This window comes from Morchella sextelata (genome assembly GCF_020137385.1).
Source record: "Morchella sextelata strain SCLS chromosome Unknown scls_2, whole genome shotgun sequence".
NCBI classification, from domain to species: Eukaryota; Fungi; Ascomycota; class Pezizomycetes; order Pezizales; family Morchellaceae; genus Morchella; species Morchella sextelata.
In genome coordinates, this window is record NW_025408617.1 from 3,136,934 (window position 1) to 3,155,075 (window position 18,142).

Here is an 18,142-nt window from a genome sequence, read left to right on the forward strand (position 1 = left end):
TATTCGAAAATTGTTGCCCCGCTTACAGCCTTGACAAAGAAAAATGCTAAATTTGAATGGACGGATGAAAGGGAGGAAGCATTTCAGACTTTGAAAAGGATGTTTACAACGGCACCGATACTAGCTCATTTCAATCCAGATCGAAAAATTGTGATAGAAACCGATGCATCCGACTATGTTTCAGCAGGAATCCTATCTCAACGTGACAACGAAGGAATCCTACATCCAGTTGCTTTCTTTTCCAAGAAACACTCTCCCGCAGAATGCAACTACGAAATCTATGACAAAGAACTTTTAGCAATTATACGATGTTTTGAAGAATGGCGACATCATCTGGAGGGAGCTCAATTTCCAATTGAAGTTCTTAGCGACCATCGGAATCTTGAGTATTTTATGACAACAAAATTGTTAAATCGTCGACAAGCCCGTTGGTCCGAATTTCTTTCACGCTTCGATTTCGTTATACAATTTCGGCCAGGAAAACAAGGAACAAAACCAGATGCATTGACTAGGAGGTCAGGTGACCTACCTAAAGAGGGGGATGAACGGTTAACGCATCAGAGTCAAGTGATTCTGAAGCGAAAAAATTTGGATACCAAGCTAAGTTTGTTCGCGGGTTCTTTGTCAAATGAATCCGCTGAAGGAGCGTCCACTGTAGAGGAGTTATTTTCAAAGGCTTACCAAGTGGATAGTTTCCCAAACAAGGTCCTCAATATGCTTCGGAATGGCATACGCCACTCAAACAAAATCTCACTTGCCGAATGTATGGAAGATAACAACGGTCGGCTGCTTTATCGAGGCATGCTATATGTACCAGACGACGATGACCTTCGACTAAGGCTTTTAAAAGAATATCATGACAAACCATCTGCAGGACATCCGGGTAGAGCGAAAACTCTGGAGCTCCTAAGTCGAGAATATTACTGGCCACAGATGCGGAAGTTTGTCGATCAGTATATTAGGAATTGCAATGTGTGCACCCGTAGCAAGGCATCACACAATGCACCTTATGGAGTACTTCGCCCCATGCCAATTCCCGATGGACCCTGGACAGATGTCTCGATGGACTTTGTGACTGATCTTCCTGAGAGTGATGGGTATAATGCGATTTTGGTCGTGGTGGATAGACTAACCAAAATGCGGCATCTGATACCAACGACAAAGAAGGCGGACTCACAGGAAGTAGCAAGGCTATATATTGATAACGTCTGGAAGCTACATGGATTACCCGACACCATGGTATCCGATCGAGGAACACAGTTCGTCGCGGAATTCTGGAGGTCCCTTTGTGATCGATTGGAAATCTCGCCAAAGTTTTCTACTGCATTCCACCCCCAAACAGATGGACAGACAGAAAGAATCAATGCCATAATGGAACAATACCTCCGAAGCTATGTTTCCTATCAACAAGATGACTGGGTCCGATGGCTACCGATGGCTGAATTTGCAACCAACAACCACGTTTCCGAAACAACAAAAGTTTCCCCCTTTTATGCTAATTCGGGAAGGAATCCTAGGATAACATTTGGGCCTTTGAAACATGGTCGGACGACGGCGGAGGATCAAGCGAACCGTATTGCAAGGGAAATGAAGGATGTGGTGGACTTCCTAAGAGAAGAAATGTTCCGGGCGCAAAGGATACAAGAAGAATCAGCCAATAGAAATCGAACTCCAGCTCCTCGATATTATTTAGGAGACAAAGTTTTTCTATCGACCCGCCATATTCTAACAAAACGACCCTCTAAGAAATTCGACTGGAAACGTATTGGGCCTTATAGCGTTAAACGAATCGTTAATCCCTATGCTTACGAGTTGGAACTTCCCCGGTCGATGAAAATTCATCCAGTATTTCATGTTTCGTTATTGTCACCTGAAGCGAATGATCCTTTACCAGGACAACAACGATTACCACCACCTCCAGTTGAAATCGAAGGGGAGGAAGAATGGGAAGTCGAAGATATTTTGGATTCGAGGAAACGAAGAGGAAGATTTGAATATTTGGTACGATATATGGGATATGATGAAGCCTTCTGGCAACCGCTATCGGACCTTGAGCATTCACCTGAAATTATTAGACGATTCCATGAGCGTTATCCAGAGAAGCCTAAGCCTACCAGGAGGTAGGCCTTAGAGGGGGGCGTGGTCTGTAACGGCAGCTACGTATTTCGGCTAGGTGATGAACTGGTATGAGGGAAGTAGGTATCGTGCAGTGGGATTAGGATTTGTAATGGGGATTTCTGCTATGTTCTTTGGGTTTCTGTTACGCGAAGGTATTAGTCATCGTTGGATTATGGATGGATATATAAGGGGGCGTTGTCTTGTGCTTTTGTCTGTTTTCCTTCTTCTCTTTCTTCCTTACGCAACCTCTGTATTTATTCCACGAATACTATTCTTTGTCTGCACTACGTCATAGGGCTCCAACTGGTTTATCATACCAGATAGAGCCACCCCATAGTCCATAGTCAAAAGTATACCTTTACGTCTACGTCCACGTCTACGTCACTACCTAGGTTGTATTCCTTGGCACTACAGTCTATCGCCTACCGTCCCCGTGATAGGCTGACCTTGATTTTAGCTCGCACTGGAGCGGGCATTAGAGCTGGCACTGGACCTGGCATTGAAAATCGGAAATAGATCTTCAGAGCAAGATTGAGGTATTTATGCGACATGGCCGGGAAAACAGACCATGAGACGGCTAAGACAAAATTAACTAATTACTGGAGGTGCCTAGATACTACAGATTGTGGTAGAATTAATGCGAAAGTGGGTTTTCCGTGACCCGATAGTCCCATTGGCCCTCAAAGGAATTTTTGCAGTGAGCACGAGCCAAGAAACTCACCCTTTTAGTTCTGACTTTCGCAATAATTCTACCGGACACTGTACACATAGGTGGGAGAGAAGGGGACCTCGCGGTCGCGAGGTGGCGTACCCCTAGTAACATGTACCTATATAAATAGCCAAAAAAACGCTTCTTGTATGCCCGAACGGTTGAAAGAAATGTTGACTAAGGTAGAGAGACAGACGTACTTTACTCGCCCCCAAAGGTCACACCGTGGTGGGGTTGAAGACTGGTGTAGAAATCAATAAGTATCCTTTTAGGTTTCTTCTACAATTTATTGCATTTTACCCTACAGCTGTATGATAGAATTCTACTCTAGCATTACAAGCATCAATCACGACATATCACTCGATACATCCTCCTTCATCTCTCATCCCTTTTCAATAGCACTGGCAGAAATTGTAGGTGCACTCACTCACGGGGTGAAGGCGGATCCTGTCTAATGGCTCTCAGGGATTTGAGGCCAATAGATTAAATTTGGGGCGCCAAGGGGTAAATTACTGTGAATATAACCATCAGAGAGTATCCGCCGTCACTAGGTGAGCGAGTGTAAGTCTTATCTACCTTGTTAGGCCAATATATGAGCTCTCATGTTTTTTGTGTGTACCAAGCACGATCCTGGCGAGGATCCGATCGGTGCTAAGACGGGAGGATCGTAATCGGAGTTTCTTATCTAGATGTTAACAACCGTCAACGTTAACGCGTTGCAAGTACTCTTGAGGAGCCCCGGCAATCAAAAAAAGGGTTCTTGGTAAAATTAAATCGTACTTAAACGCACTCAGAGAAAATACAAATGATGATATTTTTATATAGGCCTAACTGGCGCCTCTTAGGTTGTTTTATGACGGTGATGACGCAAAATCGAATCCATGCTTAGGAACTAGAGAAAAGAAAGACGACACGGAATACGCGCGCATGCTACCCCGACGGAAAAAGGAAGGAAATAGCTACGAAGAAAAGAAAGAATAGTAAGGAGTAGGAGAGTAAACAAGCTTTTGTCCGAGACTTTTCTCCATCAATGCCATCACAGGCCAGAAGAGGATAATAAAAGAAATTCATAATATATACATATATCCCTTGGATTTGGATCTTAGACAAATTAGTTTTTTTTCCATAGGTAGATAGGTATTTCTGAGGAAGGTATAACTGAAAAGAACCTCCGCTAAATATCAACCGATCGCATCAAATCGCAAGCACTACAAACGTCACCACACTTGACAAAGGGCAAGAGGCCAATGTATTACTGGTTTGAATATCCATTCTGTCCGTTCATACCCTGAGCCTGCATCTGCATCTGCTGTTGCTGCTGTTGTTGGTACATCACTCTCTGTCGGTAGAGCATCATCGCCTGCTGCCGTAGGAACGCTTGCGCAGGCGGCATGCCCCACGCTGTAGCCAGGTCTCTTATATCTTGGGTGGGGTTTTGGTTGATATCATGGAGCATGGGCGAGCCTATTTTTTGGGCCACACTATTCATGTATTCGTGGATGATTTGATTTCTTTCTACCTGTTGTTGCTGAGATAGTTGGAAGACGGGCTGTTGTGGCTGTTGTTGTTGATATTGTGGTTGCTGCTGCTGCTGCTGTTGCTGTTGCTGTTGCTGCTGCTGTTGCTGAAGTTGCTGGGCCTGCTGTTGTGCTTGCTGCTGAGCTTGCTGCTGAGCTTGCTGCTGCTGTAGGAGCTGACGTTGCTGGTTGTATTGCTGCTGGAGCTGTATCTGTTGCTGTTGCTGTATTTGCTGCTGCTGCTGCTGCTGCTGCTGCAGTTGCTGTTGGTGATGCCGTTGCTGTTGCTGGTACTGCTCTTGCTGCTGCTGCGTGAATTGGGGCGAGAGACCTAGAGGACTCGAATATTGCGGTTGTTGTGACGAGAACCCCTGCTGCTGCTGCATTCCTTGATGTTGTTGTTGCTCTGGGTTCTGGTTCCTCCACTCTCCCTCTTCTTTCGCAATTTGCCGTCTTCTCGAGTCTTGTATCTGCGCCAATTTCATCCGACACGCATCACGATACTCGTTTGATGATGTACCCTTCTCGTAGACGGATCGTTCGAAGGCAGTGCTTATATATACGGCTTGGTCCTGGTTCATCTCCCCCCGGAAATCCTTCACCGCGACGGCAATCTGGATAATGGCCCTAGCTCTCTCTCCGGCTTCGATCTCGTGCTGCCAGCCTTGAGGATTCCATGACTGCTCAATATTCATCATGATTTGGTGGTAAGATCGTTGCTGGTCTTCTGCTGTGGCTAGGTTCAGACCGTTGTTGTACTCGCCGTTTGGGTCACTCATGGCTTGCTTTGCGGGGGTGTGTGTAGCTACTAAGTAAGAGGTTTGGAGGGGGGGGTTTACTATCCAGTCTTTTGCTTCTGGGTAGCGCTTTGAGCTTTTTCGAAGCTGCCACTGGTGTTTTCAATAGTCGATCTGGATAAGGGCAAGCAGAAAGGGTTTATACGGAGCTTGTCGGCCAGGCTGAGAAAATTCAAAAATTCTGCTTGCTGGAGAGAAACGAAAACAGAAGGAGAAAAAAAAAACTAAGAGAAAGCTTGGGGAAGGGGCCTCTTTTTCCCTTCCAATGTGGTTGGTTGTGGAAATGAGCGACTTTTTTTCTTCTTTCCCAGGGTGGAGTAAGTGGATATGGTAAACCTACGTATGTTTTCGACAAGGCAGCGAGCGAGAGGAGAAAGAGCGAACCAATATAGCCAAATCACGGTGTAACCAATGGGGACTAATGGCCACTGATCAAAAACTTCACTCACACTGAAATTTCTGCCAGTGGTGCTGTTGCTACGGCGTGAGGGGGGTGCATGATGCGTAGGAAATCATAAGGGCTCTAGGCTTGGGCTAACCTTAGACGGTTTCTGCTCTACTCACACAGGTACATCCCTTGCTTTACACTTACATCTTGGATCCTCCGGTGAGAAGAAGAAGCTTAAGATTCGATGTATGCATGAAAAGAGTAGGTAATCCAGCATCAATCCAAAACGTCGTCGGTTATAGCATCTTGGTAAGCGAACATAAACCTCGGGATTAACTTCACACATTCATGTTCGCGAAAGTGGGTTTGTTTCCCGGAGTTTAGTTTACTAGCTCTAAGTATGAAGTACTGATGCTATCGTAGAAAGGAAGTGTACGCGCTGGTGTTGTGCGCATAGCTCCTCGACACCCCAGTTCCCAAGAGGTATCGTTTGAAAAACCCACTTTCGCCGGCGCGTGGGCTTTAATTTGAGCCTCCATGGAGTGCCAAGCTATTACCATGAGATATCACTCGATATTTTCGGAAAATTCTGCCTTTTGTACTCATAACTTGTAGCATTCACATAGAGTAGAATTATAACTTGGATACATGTATCTATTGGGACGTTCTAAAGTTCTTATCGATAGAAGTCTAGTTTCTTGGCAGGTCCCGAGTGATGTTTGGTGATTAACACCCATTATTGTGTTGTAGATGCAACCTGATAATCCTATTGATAGTAGCCTCAAAGGAGATAGAAAAAATGTGTTTATACACTATATATACACGCTCACTGTATGTTCTAACTGTGACTGAGGTGGTCGTCGTATTCTACCTTCGCAAGACCTATACAAGTTTCGTATATAAGGCTCAGGTAGCAACATGGTATCCTTCGCAGGCACAAACACAAATCAATACCACCAACTGCCTCCTGCCTGTGAAAGACAACTGCACTTTCCTTCGAGTCCGAAGACGCTGCATCCTGGTAAGGGTTAGGGTTTACACCACGCATGCATCTTGATTGATCTAGTGTGCCAAGTTTTAACGTCATTTTCCCATGCGGCAAAACACGTTGTTGCAACTCAACGCGTATCCCCCAAGTGGTGCCGCTATTTACGTGGTGGGATCGTAGAAAAATCAACCATCACTCGATCACTCGGTCACTCTAACAAACACTCCTATCCTCTTTACCACCTCACTTCCCCTCATAGTATTATTTAATTGATTTAATCTCTACTCAGCAATGGCTGGCAAATCGGTTCATGACCTATCCATGACCATCTCTCATGAACACGAACACGAATACTCCTCCGGTAAGTAAAACAAGCATACCTATACATCCCGTGTTTTCAAACTTACAGGCGCACCACATAGATGTCGAAGAGATCGAGGGTTTAGCCGCCACATCTGATATCACTTCCTCTTTACTTACAGAGATCGATGCCCTCGAAAAGGCAGAGCGCGAGTCAGCGGAGGCATTTAGGTTGCAGCAGCAGCAGTCAGAGGAGGCATTCAGGATGCAGGAGCAGAGGCGGCAGCGGCACATAGATACTCTACGAAAATTAGCCCGCCATTCCGACACGATTCTACATCAGCAGCATGTTGCGCGACAGAAGGCCAGGATCAAAAGACTCCAGAAGACGGCCACGGAAGCTGCTGAGGGAACACCTGCCACAGTGAAGCAGGCGGAGCCCAAGAAAAGTATTGCTACAGCAGCTTCTACAGCAGCTTCTACACCAATAGCTACTGTAGTAGCTACTCCATTAGCCGCTAAAGTAGCTACTACTTCAGCTACCAAAGCCAATACATCGGCTTCTATATCAACTACTAAAGCAGCTACTGCATCTGCTAGTAGACCATCTACTGCTGCTGCTGCTGCCCCACAGGCTCTGAGGGATGCGCAACAGGATACCACGATGGCGATGGACGACGACGACGACGCAGACTACTACACACTACCACTGCCCCCACCAGCACAAGCTGCGCCAGTCGCACCAATGACTGTCGAAGCCCCGAAAGCGACACCTAAACCTCTGATCCCACCATCCAAACAAACTAAGCAAGGTGGGGGTACGACTGGGGGGTCCGCCTCCGAGACCTCCGCAGCAGCTACGAGCAAGCCCCCCCGCCCAGTACAGAAAATGGTCCCTAGTCGTGGCCGCCCTACACGCGGCCGTGGCATTTCACGGGGCCGTATTGCTATAAGCAGCAGCAGCAGCAGTAGCAGCAGCAGTAATGGCAGTCCTGAACCTGAGGAGGTCCCTAATATACCTAGGCGTGGCGGATTAGGTGTGACAGGGCGCCGCTCGAGGCCGTACAAAAGAGGCGGCACCACAAGGGCTTCTGTGTCGAGCGTGGATGAGGATGAAGAGACACAGTTCACGCCCATTATTCCCAGCTCGCGGAAGCCCGGGTTTACGGCTGTTAATACTCCACGTACGTGGGCCGACGACCACGGCCTCGAGGCTGAGAACCGTGCTATCTCATCTTTCCCTGCCGGTGCTGGTCCCGCGTCCACAAAGAAGCCAATTCCACCAGCGAAGAGGGTTGATCAGGTTGCCCTATTCACACCGAAGGACCTACGCGGCATCTACGGTGGTGGGAATCCAGGGCTCATTTGCGCGACAGTCAAAGCCGAAGACATTGCCCGCGCTGTGATCAGAACGCGTAATTACATCTGTTTATCCCCAGATGCACATTTCAAACCTCCGGGCACGATTTGTGATAATGCTGAGATGTTGGATATATATGGTCAGGACGACCCGATTGATAGGCGCGTGGCGACGGTTCCAGTTCTTAGGAAGGTCGACAAGTTGTGGATGTACTGTGGTAACTACAAAGTGGGCGATCGACGTATGGTTACCCTCCCGGAGTGGCGCGAGGGGGGCGAGAATGTGAAGAAGCATTGGGCGAAGAAAGTGCAGGATACAGAGTGGGGAAGGGAGTGGTTGGTCAGGAAGGGGTGGCTCGTGCATGGCGAGATCAGGAACGTCAGTTTGGATGAGATCTTGGGGTACTTTAGGATTGTGGGTTATTTCCCCCCCTAGCATGCACAGCAGATAACTAATATATATGACAAAACTAGTCCGACGACAAGAAAGGCCTCCGCTTCTCGTCCACCGCGCTCCACTTCCATGAATACGACAATGTCTCCTACAACAAGATGGTCGACTTCTGTTCTCGGAACCACCCCAACGATAATCCCCACGCCCGGCTCTCCACCCTCAAGTCCAACCACCTCATCCTCCCCGCCCCCTCCAAAAATACCAACAAGAGCCACCTAACCACCCCCCCCGATCCAACTCCATCCAATAAACGCCGCCGCCAAGAAGGGCCAGCGCCCACCTCTGTCCGTACCATCACCACCGCCTCCACGGCGGGCCGCGGTAGTACCGTCACCACCACCTCCTCCTCGGCGGGCCGCGGTGCGAGGAGGGTTAGTCGCAATGTCATCGACTATCGCATCGCACCCATGAATGAGTTTTCCACCGAGGAAGGGGGCAAGGGCCGGGATGATTTTGTGGACCTTGACAGCGATGAAAGTGAGGGTGGTAATGGGGGTGAGGAGGACGATGATGATGATGATGATGAGGAGGAGGAGGAGGAGGAGGAGGAGGAGGGAAGTGGGGATGAGGACGTTATGGTCCTTGAGTAGGTGCACTAGGTAATTGTTTAATACCCATGCCTTTCGATGCCCAATGATCTTGACCGCCTGGCCCTTATCATATAAAACTAAAAAGTAGTTATTTAAGTCGCTCTTTTGGACCTTTGTTTTTGGTGTTTTGAGGCAAATGTGAGCGAGGATGGATGAGTTTAGATTTTGGTTGTACGTTTTAGCGCGCGTCATTGCGATCATGATCCTAACCCCGATTGTAATTTGGCAAAAGTTTTGACTGTTTGGTTCGAGATTTTGAAATGGGTTCGCAACCACAATCTGTGCAATTTAGAAAAAAAGCAGAATTGCACAAATCACAATCTACATGTACTTTCCACGCATCTACTACACTCCCCCTGCCACCACCACCACCACCACCACCACCAACCTTGGCCGCAACCCCCCAGAACCAGATCGTAAAATACATGTAGTCATGGCTGCTTGGTTCACCAAGCCGTGATTTGGGCATATTGCGAATTTTCTTCGCCCAAAATATAATTTTGCAGGGATTGCGGTTTCGTTTCCTGATCACTGGGCGGGCGTTCCTTCAAACGCACCCCTAAGACTTTTCAGCATGGATGTAAGTCCGAGTGATAGGATATGATTTATCACATCAAGCCCCCCCGTACGTACATGTAGTCAGTCCTCATTGCAACAGCAACAGGCACTCTCTCTCCCGTGCGGTTTCTTCAAGTTCCAACTCCTCGCTCCCCCTCCCCCTCCCCCCCCCCCCCCCCGGGGGCGAGGGCAACACCCGATCTGCGGCAGTTTGTGCGTGGTAGCAAGCTTTGGGCTGCATGGATACACCCGTGAGGGGAAGTGGAGCTAGGCGGGCCGTGTGCCATGTATGTCCCTTCTTCACGGGTGTGGTGGAGCAGGAGGGAAGGTTGGTTGGTGGGTAAGATTTATTATTATTTATGAGTGGTATTATTATCTATCCGTCATGTTTCCCGCAGCCAGAGCCAGAGCCAGAGCCAGAGCCAGAATGTGCCGTGTAGCCTATGTATCTATATACGCCGAGTGACACCCCATGAAGCAACCCCTCCCAGTTTTACAAAACACACACACAAACTTATTACCACCCCCCCCCCCCCACCCCCTAGAAAAAAAAAGAGAACCCTAAGATATAACTCCATCCCATCCCCCCCCAAACCCACACAGAGAAAAGAACTTGAAAAAAACGATAACCCCTATTTGAAAAGAAAAGAAAGAAAAAAAAAAACCAAAACCTAAAACCCACCCTGCTGCTGCTGCCCCCCCGCCCCCGCCCCCGCCCCCGCCTCCGCCAGCAGCCTCTGCCTCAGCAACACAACCTGCGTTGCCTGCTCCGCCGGCAGCCGCGCAATCTCCTCCTGCGTCAGCATCTTGACCCTCTGCAGCAGCGCCGCCTTCTCCTCCGCCTTCTCCTCTGCCTGTGCTGCCTGTGCTACCTGTGCTGCCTGAGCGGCCTGAGCGGCCGCCTGGATCTGCTGCACGACCTGCATCTGCTGCTGGGCCGCGAGGAACTCGGGGAACTCGGCGAGGTTCATGGGGAGTGGGGCTTGCGGGTAGGCGTGGGTGTGGGTGTGGGTGTGGGCGTGGGCGTTGTAGAAGCCTGCCTGCTGCTGGGGGGTGGTCTGGCGCATGTGTTGCTGCTGCTGCTGCTGCTGGAGGAGGTATTGCTGCTGGAGCATGTTCTGCTGGAACTGCTGCTGCTGCTGCTGCTGGTTGGTGGTGGCGGTGACGGCGGCGGCGGTGGTATACGCGGGCGTGCTAGCCTCCAGGATCTGCGAGACTACCTCGGGCTTCACAAGGTTCATGAGCACCATGGCCTGAAACAGCGCGAGGCTGAGCTGCGGGCAGTAGCGCAGCGTCTCAGCGGCCTTTACGGGGTCCGCCGCAATCAGCTCCTTCATCTGTCCGAGGGCCAGCAGCAGCTGCGGCGCGGGTATCTGCGAGAGCGTCTTGGAGATGGAGTCCGCGGTGCTGAGGTTCGGGTGGGTGTCGACGCCCTGCGGGAGCGAGCCGATGAAGGCTGCGAGGGCGGCGGAGGGCGTGGTGGGGGTGTTCTCGGCGGTCGGCGAGGCGAGGGAGATGCTGGTGAGGTTGGGGCCGCCCATGTCGAAGGGTTGGAGGGTGAAGCGGCCATTGTCGCTGCTGCCTACGCTGCCGGAGAGGCTGCTGCCGTGGGCGTAGCCGGTGTCGGTGTTGTAGGAGGGGCGGATGTCGGGGTAGTCGAGGTCCTTGGGGAAGCCCATGGGGTACATGCTGTTGCCGCTGTCTTTATTGGCGGCGGCGGCGGCGGTGTCTTTGGCGGCGTTGTCTCTGCCCGGGTAGCCCTCCTTGCCGACGTAGCCCTGCGACGAGTAGTCGACGCGGAGCTTGCGGCCCATGACGTCGTAGCCGTCGAGGTTGCGGACGGCGGAGGCGGCCGTCTCGGCGTCGATGTATTCGGCGAAGCCGTAGCCCTTTGAGCGGCCGGTCTCGCGGTCGTAGACCATGCGGAAGCAGACGACGCGGCCGACGGACTTGAAGATCTCGGTGAGCTGCGTTTCGGCGAGGCCTTCTTGCGGGGTTTTTTGTCAGTGGGGTTTTTTCTTTTTCATCGGTGTGGTGATTTTGGGGGGTTTTTTTTTAATGGGGGGGGGAAAGAGAGAGAGAGAGATTACCATAGGGGATGTTGCCGACGAAGACGATGCAGCTGGCGGTGGTGAAGTGGGAGGAGCCCGTGGAGAAGTTGGGGTTGCCGGACATGATTGATGCGATTCTGTCTGGGTGCATGTTGGTGGAGGAGGAAGAGAGAGGCACGACCTAAGGGTGCGTGTGTGCGGGAGAGCGTGTATTGCAATATTGGATCCGTGCGGGTGGCTAACAGAGAGTGATTTCTGGTGTCTGGGGTGAAGAACGTCCGCAATGAGGATGGCGCGGGGAGGAGACGTCTGGCTGCGTGTCAGACATTCCAGGCGGTTCAGGCAGAGAGAGTCCCCGTTGCTGCGGGGAGGGAGAAGGGGGGTTCGGTCGGGGTTCACGGGGTTGTAGCTTCTCTGGGCCGTTCATGGGCCATCACTCGGTCGGTTGAGAAGCTGTGAGGATTGGGAATTGGCTCCTGAAAGAGATACAGGTGCCGTTAATTTATATTCTTTCTTTCTTTCTTTCTTTCTTTCATGGCTGTGGAGATATTCTTGCAAGAATTGAATGGGCTTGAAGCGTGAATATACCTTGTGTCCACAGTGCCTTCAATGCTGCTGTTCTTTCTGTGTAGCACCCTAGCGTTCAGCTTCTTTCCGACTAGCCCACAGCGACAACAAGCTCTTGTTTGAAGATTCGCCTGAATGCCTTACCTGGATGCAAGTGTCAATGCTATCATCCCAAGAAATTGTTTTGCTTTCTGCCAGACCTTATGACGAATGGCTTCACGATAATTGAGCCCACAATAAACCAGCCATGTAGTTCTCCCCAAGTAGCGTTGTGAAACAAACCCCCACCAACGAACGACCCCTCCAAAGTCGTCGTTCCCATCCATCCATCCATCCATCCCACTCTCGGCAACGCCAACCGTTATCTACCCCTTCATACCACGATAATCGCCTACGCGGGTACATCCCCTCACCGCCGCCCCATCCCATCCCATCCCATTTGCCGAACAGACAGCAACTGCATCTCGACATCATTTTTCACCCACCCGCACGTCCCACCACCAATCAATCCCCCCCCCCTCTACACCGCAAACCAAAACAAAAAAACAACATAAAACGCAATGGATCCCAACAACCCCCGCGAAGCCTGGTCACGCATCCAGAGTGCCATCTCGCGAGCGTCGCAGCAGGGCGGTGGCAGAGGTGCGCCGAAGGGTGTTCTTGGTGGGGGCGCTGCGCTAGCGCTGCTCGGCGGGGCCTTTATCACTTTTAACAGTGCAATCTTCAACGGTATGGCTGTGGCCTTTTTGATGGCGGTGGGGAGAGGGAGAGAGTGAGACAATAGGAATAGATAGGATGAGATGAGATGAAGGGTAGATATAGCTAACGTATGTGGGGCAATCGATAGTGGACGGTGGTCACCGTGCGATCAAGTACACCCGTCTCGGAGGTGTCAAGAAGGAGATCTACAATGAAGGTATAACTGCTAGACCATCTTTACCTCTTGCCTCTCGCTTTGATAGCGGCCATTGTGGCCTTCTCCGGAGGTTCACGGAATCAGTTATGTGTCGAATGAGCCCATTTACTAATCCGAGCTCACCCCCAGGAACCCACTTCATGATCCCATGGCTCGAGACGCCCATCACCTACGACGTCCGCGCAAAGCCGCGCAACGTCGCCTCCCTCACCGGCACCAAGGGTACTTTTCCCTCCCCCTCCCCCCCCTCCCTTCCCTCCCGCATCCGCTAACCCGCAGTGCCATATCAGACCTGCAGATGGTCAACATCACCTGCCGTGTGCTGTCCCGCCCGCGCGTCGACGCCCTCCCGTCCATCTACCGCACGCTCGGCACCGACTACGACGAGCGCGTGCTCCCCTCCATCGTCAACGAGGTCCTCAAGTCCGTCGTCGCCCAGTTCAACGCCTCGCAGCTCATCACCCAGCGTGAGTCCGTGTCCCGCCTCGTGCGCGACAACCTCGTCAAGCGTGCTGCCCGCTTCAACATCCTGCTGGACGACGTCTCGCTGACCGTAACCCACCCCTTCCCCCCCTCCCCTCCCTTCCACATAGAAAGCAATCATTGACATGTAGCACACCACTAGCACCTCGCCTTCTCCCCCGAGTTCACGGCCGCCGTCGAGTCCAAGCAGGTTGCGCAGCAGGAGGCGCAGAGGGCCGCCTTCGTCGTCGACAAGGCCCGCCAGGAGAAGCAGGCCATGATTGTCCGCGCGCAGGGTGAGGCGCGCTCCGCAGAGCTCATTGGCGACGCTATCAAGAAGTCAAAGTCGTACGTCGAGCTCAAGAAGATTGAGAATGCGCGCAGCATAGCGGCCATCTTGCAGGAGAATGGCGGCCGCAATAAGCTCTTCCTCGACACGGACGGGCTGGGGCTGAATGTCATGGAGAACCGCAAGTAGATGGAGAGGAGAGCGGGGCGGTGGTGGATGGTGGATGGGGGGGGTGGAAAAATGTAATGAGGAAAAAAAACAGCGATTGTGGTTGTTTTTTATATAAAAACTTTGTGGACTGCATGGGATGTGCAATGGATGGGGGGGGGGATGGATGGGTTTGGTGTAATCTGCTTTTTTTTTTTTTACAATCCTCTGAGGGTTGCGAGAGGAATGGAAATGGTCGCTTTGTAGATAGTCAAAAAGGAACTCTTCTCTGTCTGTGTCTCTTGTGCTTCTGTGTTTCTGTGTGTCTGTGTCTATGTCTACGTCTATCTCTCTACTGATTCTACTCCAAGAGCTGTCAGACAGAGCTGTGACGAGATGTCACCCAGCAGCAGCGCCCCAGTCGGAACACATATGCTCCATCTCTACCGCCCGTCACACGGCAGAGCGTCGACGTTGCGTGACGCTTTAATTTGTGACGGTTTGTTTGTCCAACGCTCCTGCGCAGAAACACGTCGATAGAAAAGCAGTCAGTGGGCAGAGCGAGTGGTCTGGTACCGTTATCCCATCATCTTCGTCTCCATCTCCATCTTCATCATTTTCTTCATCATCATCATCACTCTCATCATCGTCAATTTCTTTCTCTTCTCACTCATTCGTCTGTCGACGACGTCAGCCAACCGAGCCCACCGCCAAGACATTACCACCACCACCACCACCACCCCATCCCATCCCATCCGGTATAGCTAATTTCCGGTATAGGCGATATTAGCTCCCCGAAATTGTCCGCAAAAATCAATCCCCCCCCCCCCCCCCAAAGTCAAAAACCTCCACGGGTCTATCTCCCCTCTCGAACACCTACCTACTGCCTACCTACCTACCTACCTACCTATCCTACCTACCCGTGCACCTACGATACGATACCAACTCTCTCTCAATCACCCCCCCTCCCACCTAGTTAGCCAACGAAAAGAGAAAGCAAAAAAAAAAAAAAAAAAAAAAAAAAAAAAACGAGAGAGAGATAGAGCTAGAGATAGAGAGCCTGCAAAAAAAAAAAAAAAAAAGAAAAAATGCCGCCCCGCCAGCGCCAGGGCCTCACGCAGCTGCAAAAGTACGAGATATGCCGCCTGCGCGCCCAGCACCCGTCCATGAAGCTCGCCGAGTTCGCGCAGCTGCCGCTGTGCCCGCGCCGCCGCGACGGCCGCCCGCTCGCAATCTCGAGCCTCGCGGACCACCTCAAGGGCTGGGAGGAGACCGTCAAGCAGGGCCCGCCGGAAGGTATGTATGTCCACCACCTCTCTCTCCCCACCTCTCTCTCCCCACCTCTCTCTCCCCACCTCTCTCTCCCCACCTCTCTCTCCCCACCTCTCTCTCCCCACCTCTCTCTCCCCACCTCTCTCTCCCCACCTCTCTCTCCCCACCTCTCCCCCGCCCGCCCACCCCATAGCTCACCACCCCCCGTGCAACAGGCGCAGAGGCAAACAAGAAAAAGTCGCGCCCGGCCATGTTCCCCATCTTCGAGTACCTGCTGGTGACCTGGATCGACGCGGCCGAGGCTGCGCGCCAGCCCATCACCGACGAGGCCATCCGCGCGCAGGGCAAGCGCATCCAGGAGCGGCTGTCGTCGGGCCGCGCCGACGAGTGCCGCGAGACGTACGACAGCTTCGAGATGAGCAGCGGCTGGCTGCAGGGCTTCAAGCAGCGCCACAACATCGACCAGCACAAGCGCCACCGCCAGGTCGGCGGCCCGTTCGACGCCGCGGCCATACCGACCCACCGCGCGAGCTTGAGTGTGGGGTTGAGGCAGTTTGCGCCGGCGGATAGGTATAATTGTGATGAGGCGAGGCTGCACTTTGATCGCCAGCTGGAGCTCCCGGGGGTGGAGGCGCCGGGGGCGGGGGGTGGGGGTGATGGGGCGGGTGCTGGGGGCGAGAAGGAGAAGGAGAAGGAGAAAGGGCGGTTCACGGTGTTCCTGTGCGTCAATGCCGACGGCACCGACAAGCGGCGCATCACGGTCATGAGCAAGATCCGCACGCCCGCCGTCTTCAAGCGGGAGCGCATCAACCCGGCCAACCTGCCCGTGACCTACCGCTACAACAAGAAGACCTCGCTGCCCACCGACCTCTGGTACGAGTTCCTGCGCACCTTCGACGCCGACATGCGCGACGCCCGGCGCCGCATCGCCCTCGTCTGCGAAAACTGCCCCACCTACCCAACGCCCACGAAACCCCCGCCAAACTACAAGGGCCCGCCGCCGCCCGTCCTCACAAACATCACGCTCTTCTTCCTGCCCACAAACACGGCGGCCCTCCTGCAGCCCCTCAGCCAGGGCATCGTCACAGCCTTCAAAGCCACCTACCGCAAGATGTGCGCAGAGCTCCTCCTCGACCACCACCACCACCACCACCACCACCACGGCGCGAGGCGCGAGCGAGAGCGCATAAACACCCTCGAGGCAATCGACATCATCACGTCCGCGTGGAGCGCTATCCCGCCGCGCATCGTCCTGCAGTGCTGGCAGGCCGCCGCCATCTGCGAGGACCTGGCGCTCATGGATCTCGGCGGCTCGCCCGCCGAGTACGTCGAGGTGCAGCGGCGGGCGTGTCTGGGCGTGCTGCAGCGGCTGCAGCCGCGGCAGGAGCTGGCACGGGAGGTCATGGAGGCGTTTTGGGGCGCGGAGGAGGAGATACCGGGGTGCGAGGGCGGCAAGGTGGAGGTGCCGGATGTGGTGAGGATTGTGGATGAGTGTGTTGCGGCGGGGATCCTACGGCGCGGGGTGGAGGGGATGGAGCTGCAGGATGGGGAGGAGGGGGAGGAGGAGGAGGAGGAGGGTGCGGGTGCGGGTGTGGGTGCGGGTGCGGCGGTGGGGGAGGGGGTGACGGAGATTATTGGGCATCGCGTGGCGATCCAGTATTTGGCGGAGGTGAATAGGTATCTGAGGAGCTTGCCGGTCAGTGTGTTGAAGACGCCGATGGGGAAGGAGGTGGCTGTGAGTGAGGCGATTAGCAGCAATATGTTGGTGATGGCGGGGATTCCGCAGTATGTATTTTCCTGTTCTCTCTCCTCCGCTGGTGTATGTGGCAGTTTTTGAGAGTGTGTTTGTGGGCTAACGGAGACTGGAAACCACAGACAGTTCCGAAAACGCAAAGCAGAGAGTATGGCCGGCGGAGGACTAGGAGGAGGACTAGGAGGAGAGAGCGGCGCCAGCGCCGGTGGTGGTGCAGCGGACGCGGGCGCGGGCGCGGGCGCTGGCGCTGATATCGCCGTGTACACCAGCCGTTTCTTGTAATTCGTATTTTTTTTTCTCTTTGGCATTTAGTCTGGCATATAGCTTTTAGCTCTCTTATTATTATTATTATTATTGTTATAGGGTTTCCATTTTCTTTCTTCTTTTTTGCGGTTTGCTGTTTGGGAGGTAGCGTTGCGTCGGAGCTAGTTGGCTGTATGTACGTTATAATGAATATCCCGGAAATGTGTAAGTATGCTCGTTCTGGTGTTGAGTCGTCGGTGTGGTATGTAGCGTCTGTCTGTCTGACAACTGGGTAATGGGTAATTGTGGGGGAGGGAGGTAAGGGGGGGGGGTGTCAAGCAACACTAGGTAGGTAGGTCAGGCCGGATATATTCACTGGGGGCGCGCAATTTACCCAGCCAGTCAAGTCAGTGAGTGCTGCGCTGCGCTGCGCGCCTTGAGCTTGCGTCTCCGCGGTGGTGGTAATGGGCGAGAAACATGGTGGGTTTTTTTTCTGCCTTTCTTAATTTGCCTTTGTACTCGTAATTTCATAGCGTTTGTGAAGACAACTGGGTTGCATACCCGCAAAATCCTGCATGAGGCTCCAGATTTTGGTGTATGCAGACCCAGCTATGTTCACAAACGCTATGAAATTACGAGTACTCGAGGGTTTGTGGTGGTGGTT

General features: G+C 52.5%; 5 protein-coding genes across 5 annotated transcripts; 3 read left to right on the forward strand and 2 right to left on the reverse strand.

Annotated features, from left to right (window-relative positions):
- Window positions 1-4,079: 4,079 nt before the first annotated feature.
- H6S33_006079 (uncharacterized protein) lies at window positions 4,080-5,123 on the reverse strand (the record flags this gene model as incomplete). Its single annotated transcript, XM_044837495.1, has 1 exon — window positions 4,080-5,123. One exon carries the CDS (start codon window positions 5,121-5,123, stop codon window positions 4,080-4,082), a length of 1,044 nt encoding a protein of 347 aa, XP_044699388.1.
- Window positions 5,124-6,808: 1,685 nt separating this feature from the next.
- On the forward strand, window positions 6,809-9,220 carry H6S33_006080 (uncharacterized protein; the record flags this gene model as incomplete). Its single annotated transcript, XM_044837496.1, has 3 exons — window positions 6,809-6,878; window positions 6,940-8,591; window positions 8,651-9,220. 3 exons carry the CDS (start codon window positions 6,809-6,811, stop codon window positions 9,218-9,220), a joined length of 2,292 nt encoding a protein of 763 aa, XP_044699389.1.
- A 1,229-nt stretch (window positions 9,221-10,449) lies between these two features.
- On the reverse strand, window positions 10,450-11,953 carry H6S33_006081 (uncharacterized protein; the record flags this gene model as incomplete). Its single annotated transcript, XM_044837497.1, has 2 exons — window positions 10,450-11,765; window positions 11,869-11,953. 2 exons carry the CDS (start codon window positions 11,951-11,953, stop codon window positions 10,450-10,452), a joined length of 1,401 nt encoding a protein of 466 aa, XP_044699390.1.
- Window positions 11,954-12,956: 1,003 nt separating this feature from the next.
- On the forward strand, window positions 12,957-14,252 carry H6S33_006082 (uncharacterized protein; the record flags this gene model as incomplete). Its single annotated transcript, XM_044837498.1, has 4 exons — window positions 12,957-13,125; window positions 13,244-13,534; window positions 13,603-13,865; window positions 13,938-14,252. 4 exons carry the CDS (start codon window positions 12,957-12,959, stop codon window positions 14,250-14,252), a joined length of 1,038 nt encoding a protein of 345 aa, XP_044699391.1.
- A 1,046-nt stretch (window positions 14,253-15,298) lies between these two features.
- H6S33_006083 (uncharacterized protein) lies at window positions 15,299-17,517 on the forward strand (the record flags this gene model as incomplete). Its single annotated transcript, XM_044837499.1, has 3 exons — window positions 15,299-15,506; window positions 15,698-17,267; window positions 17,358-17,517. The coding sequence occupies 3 exons, from the start codon at window positions 15,299-15,301 to the stop codon at window positions 17,515-17,517; spliced, it is 1,938 nt and encodes a 645-aa protein (XP_044699392.1).
- Window positions 17,518-18,142: the final 625 nt, after the last annotated feature.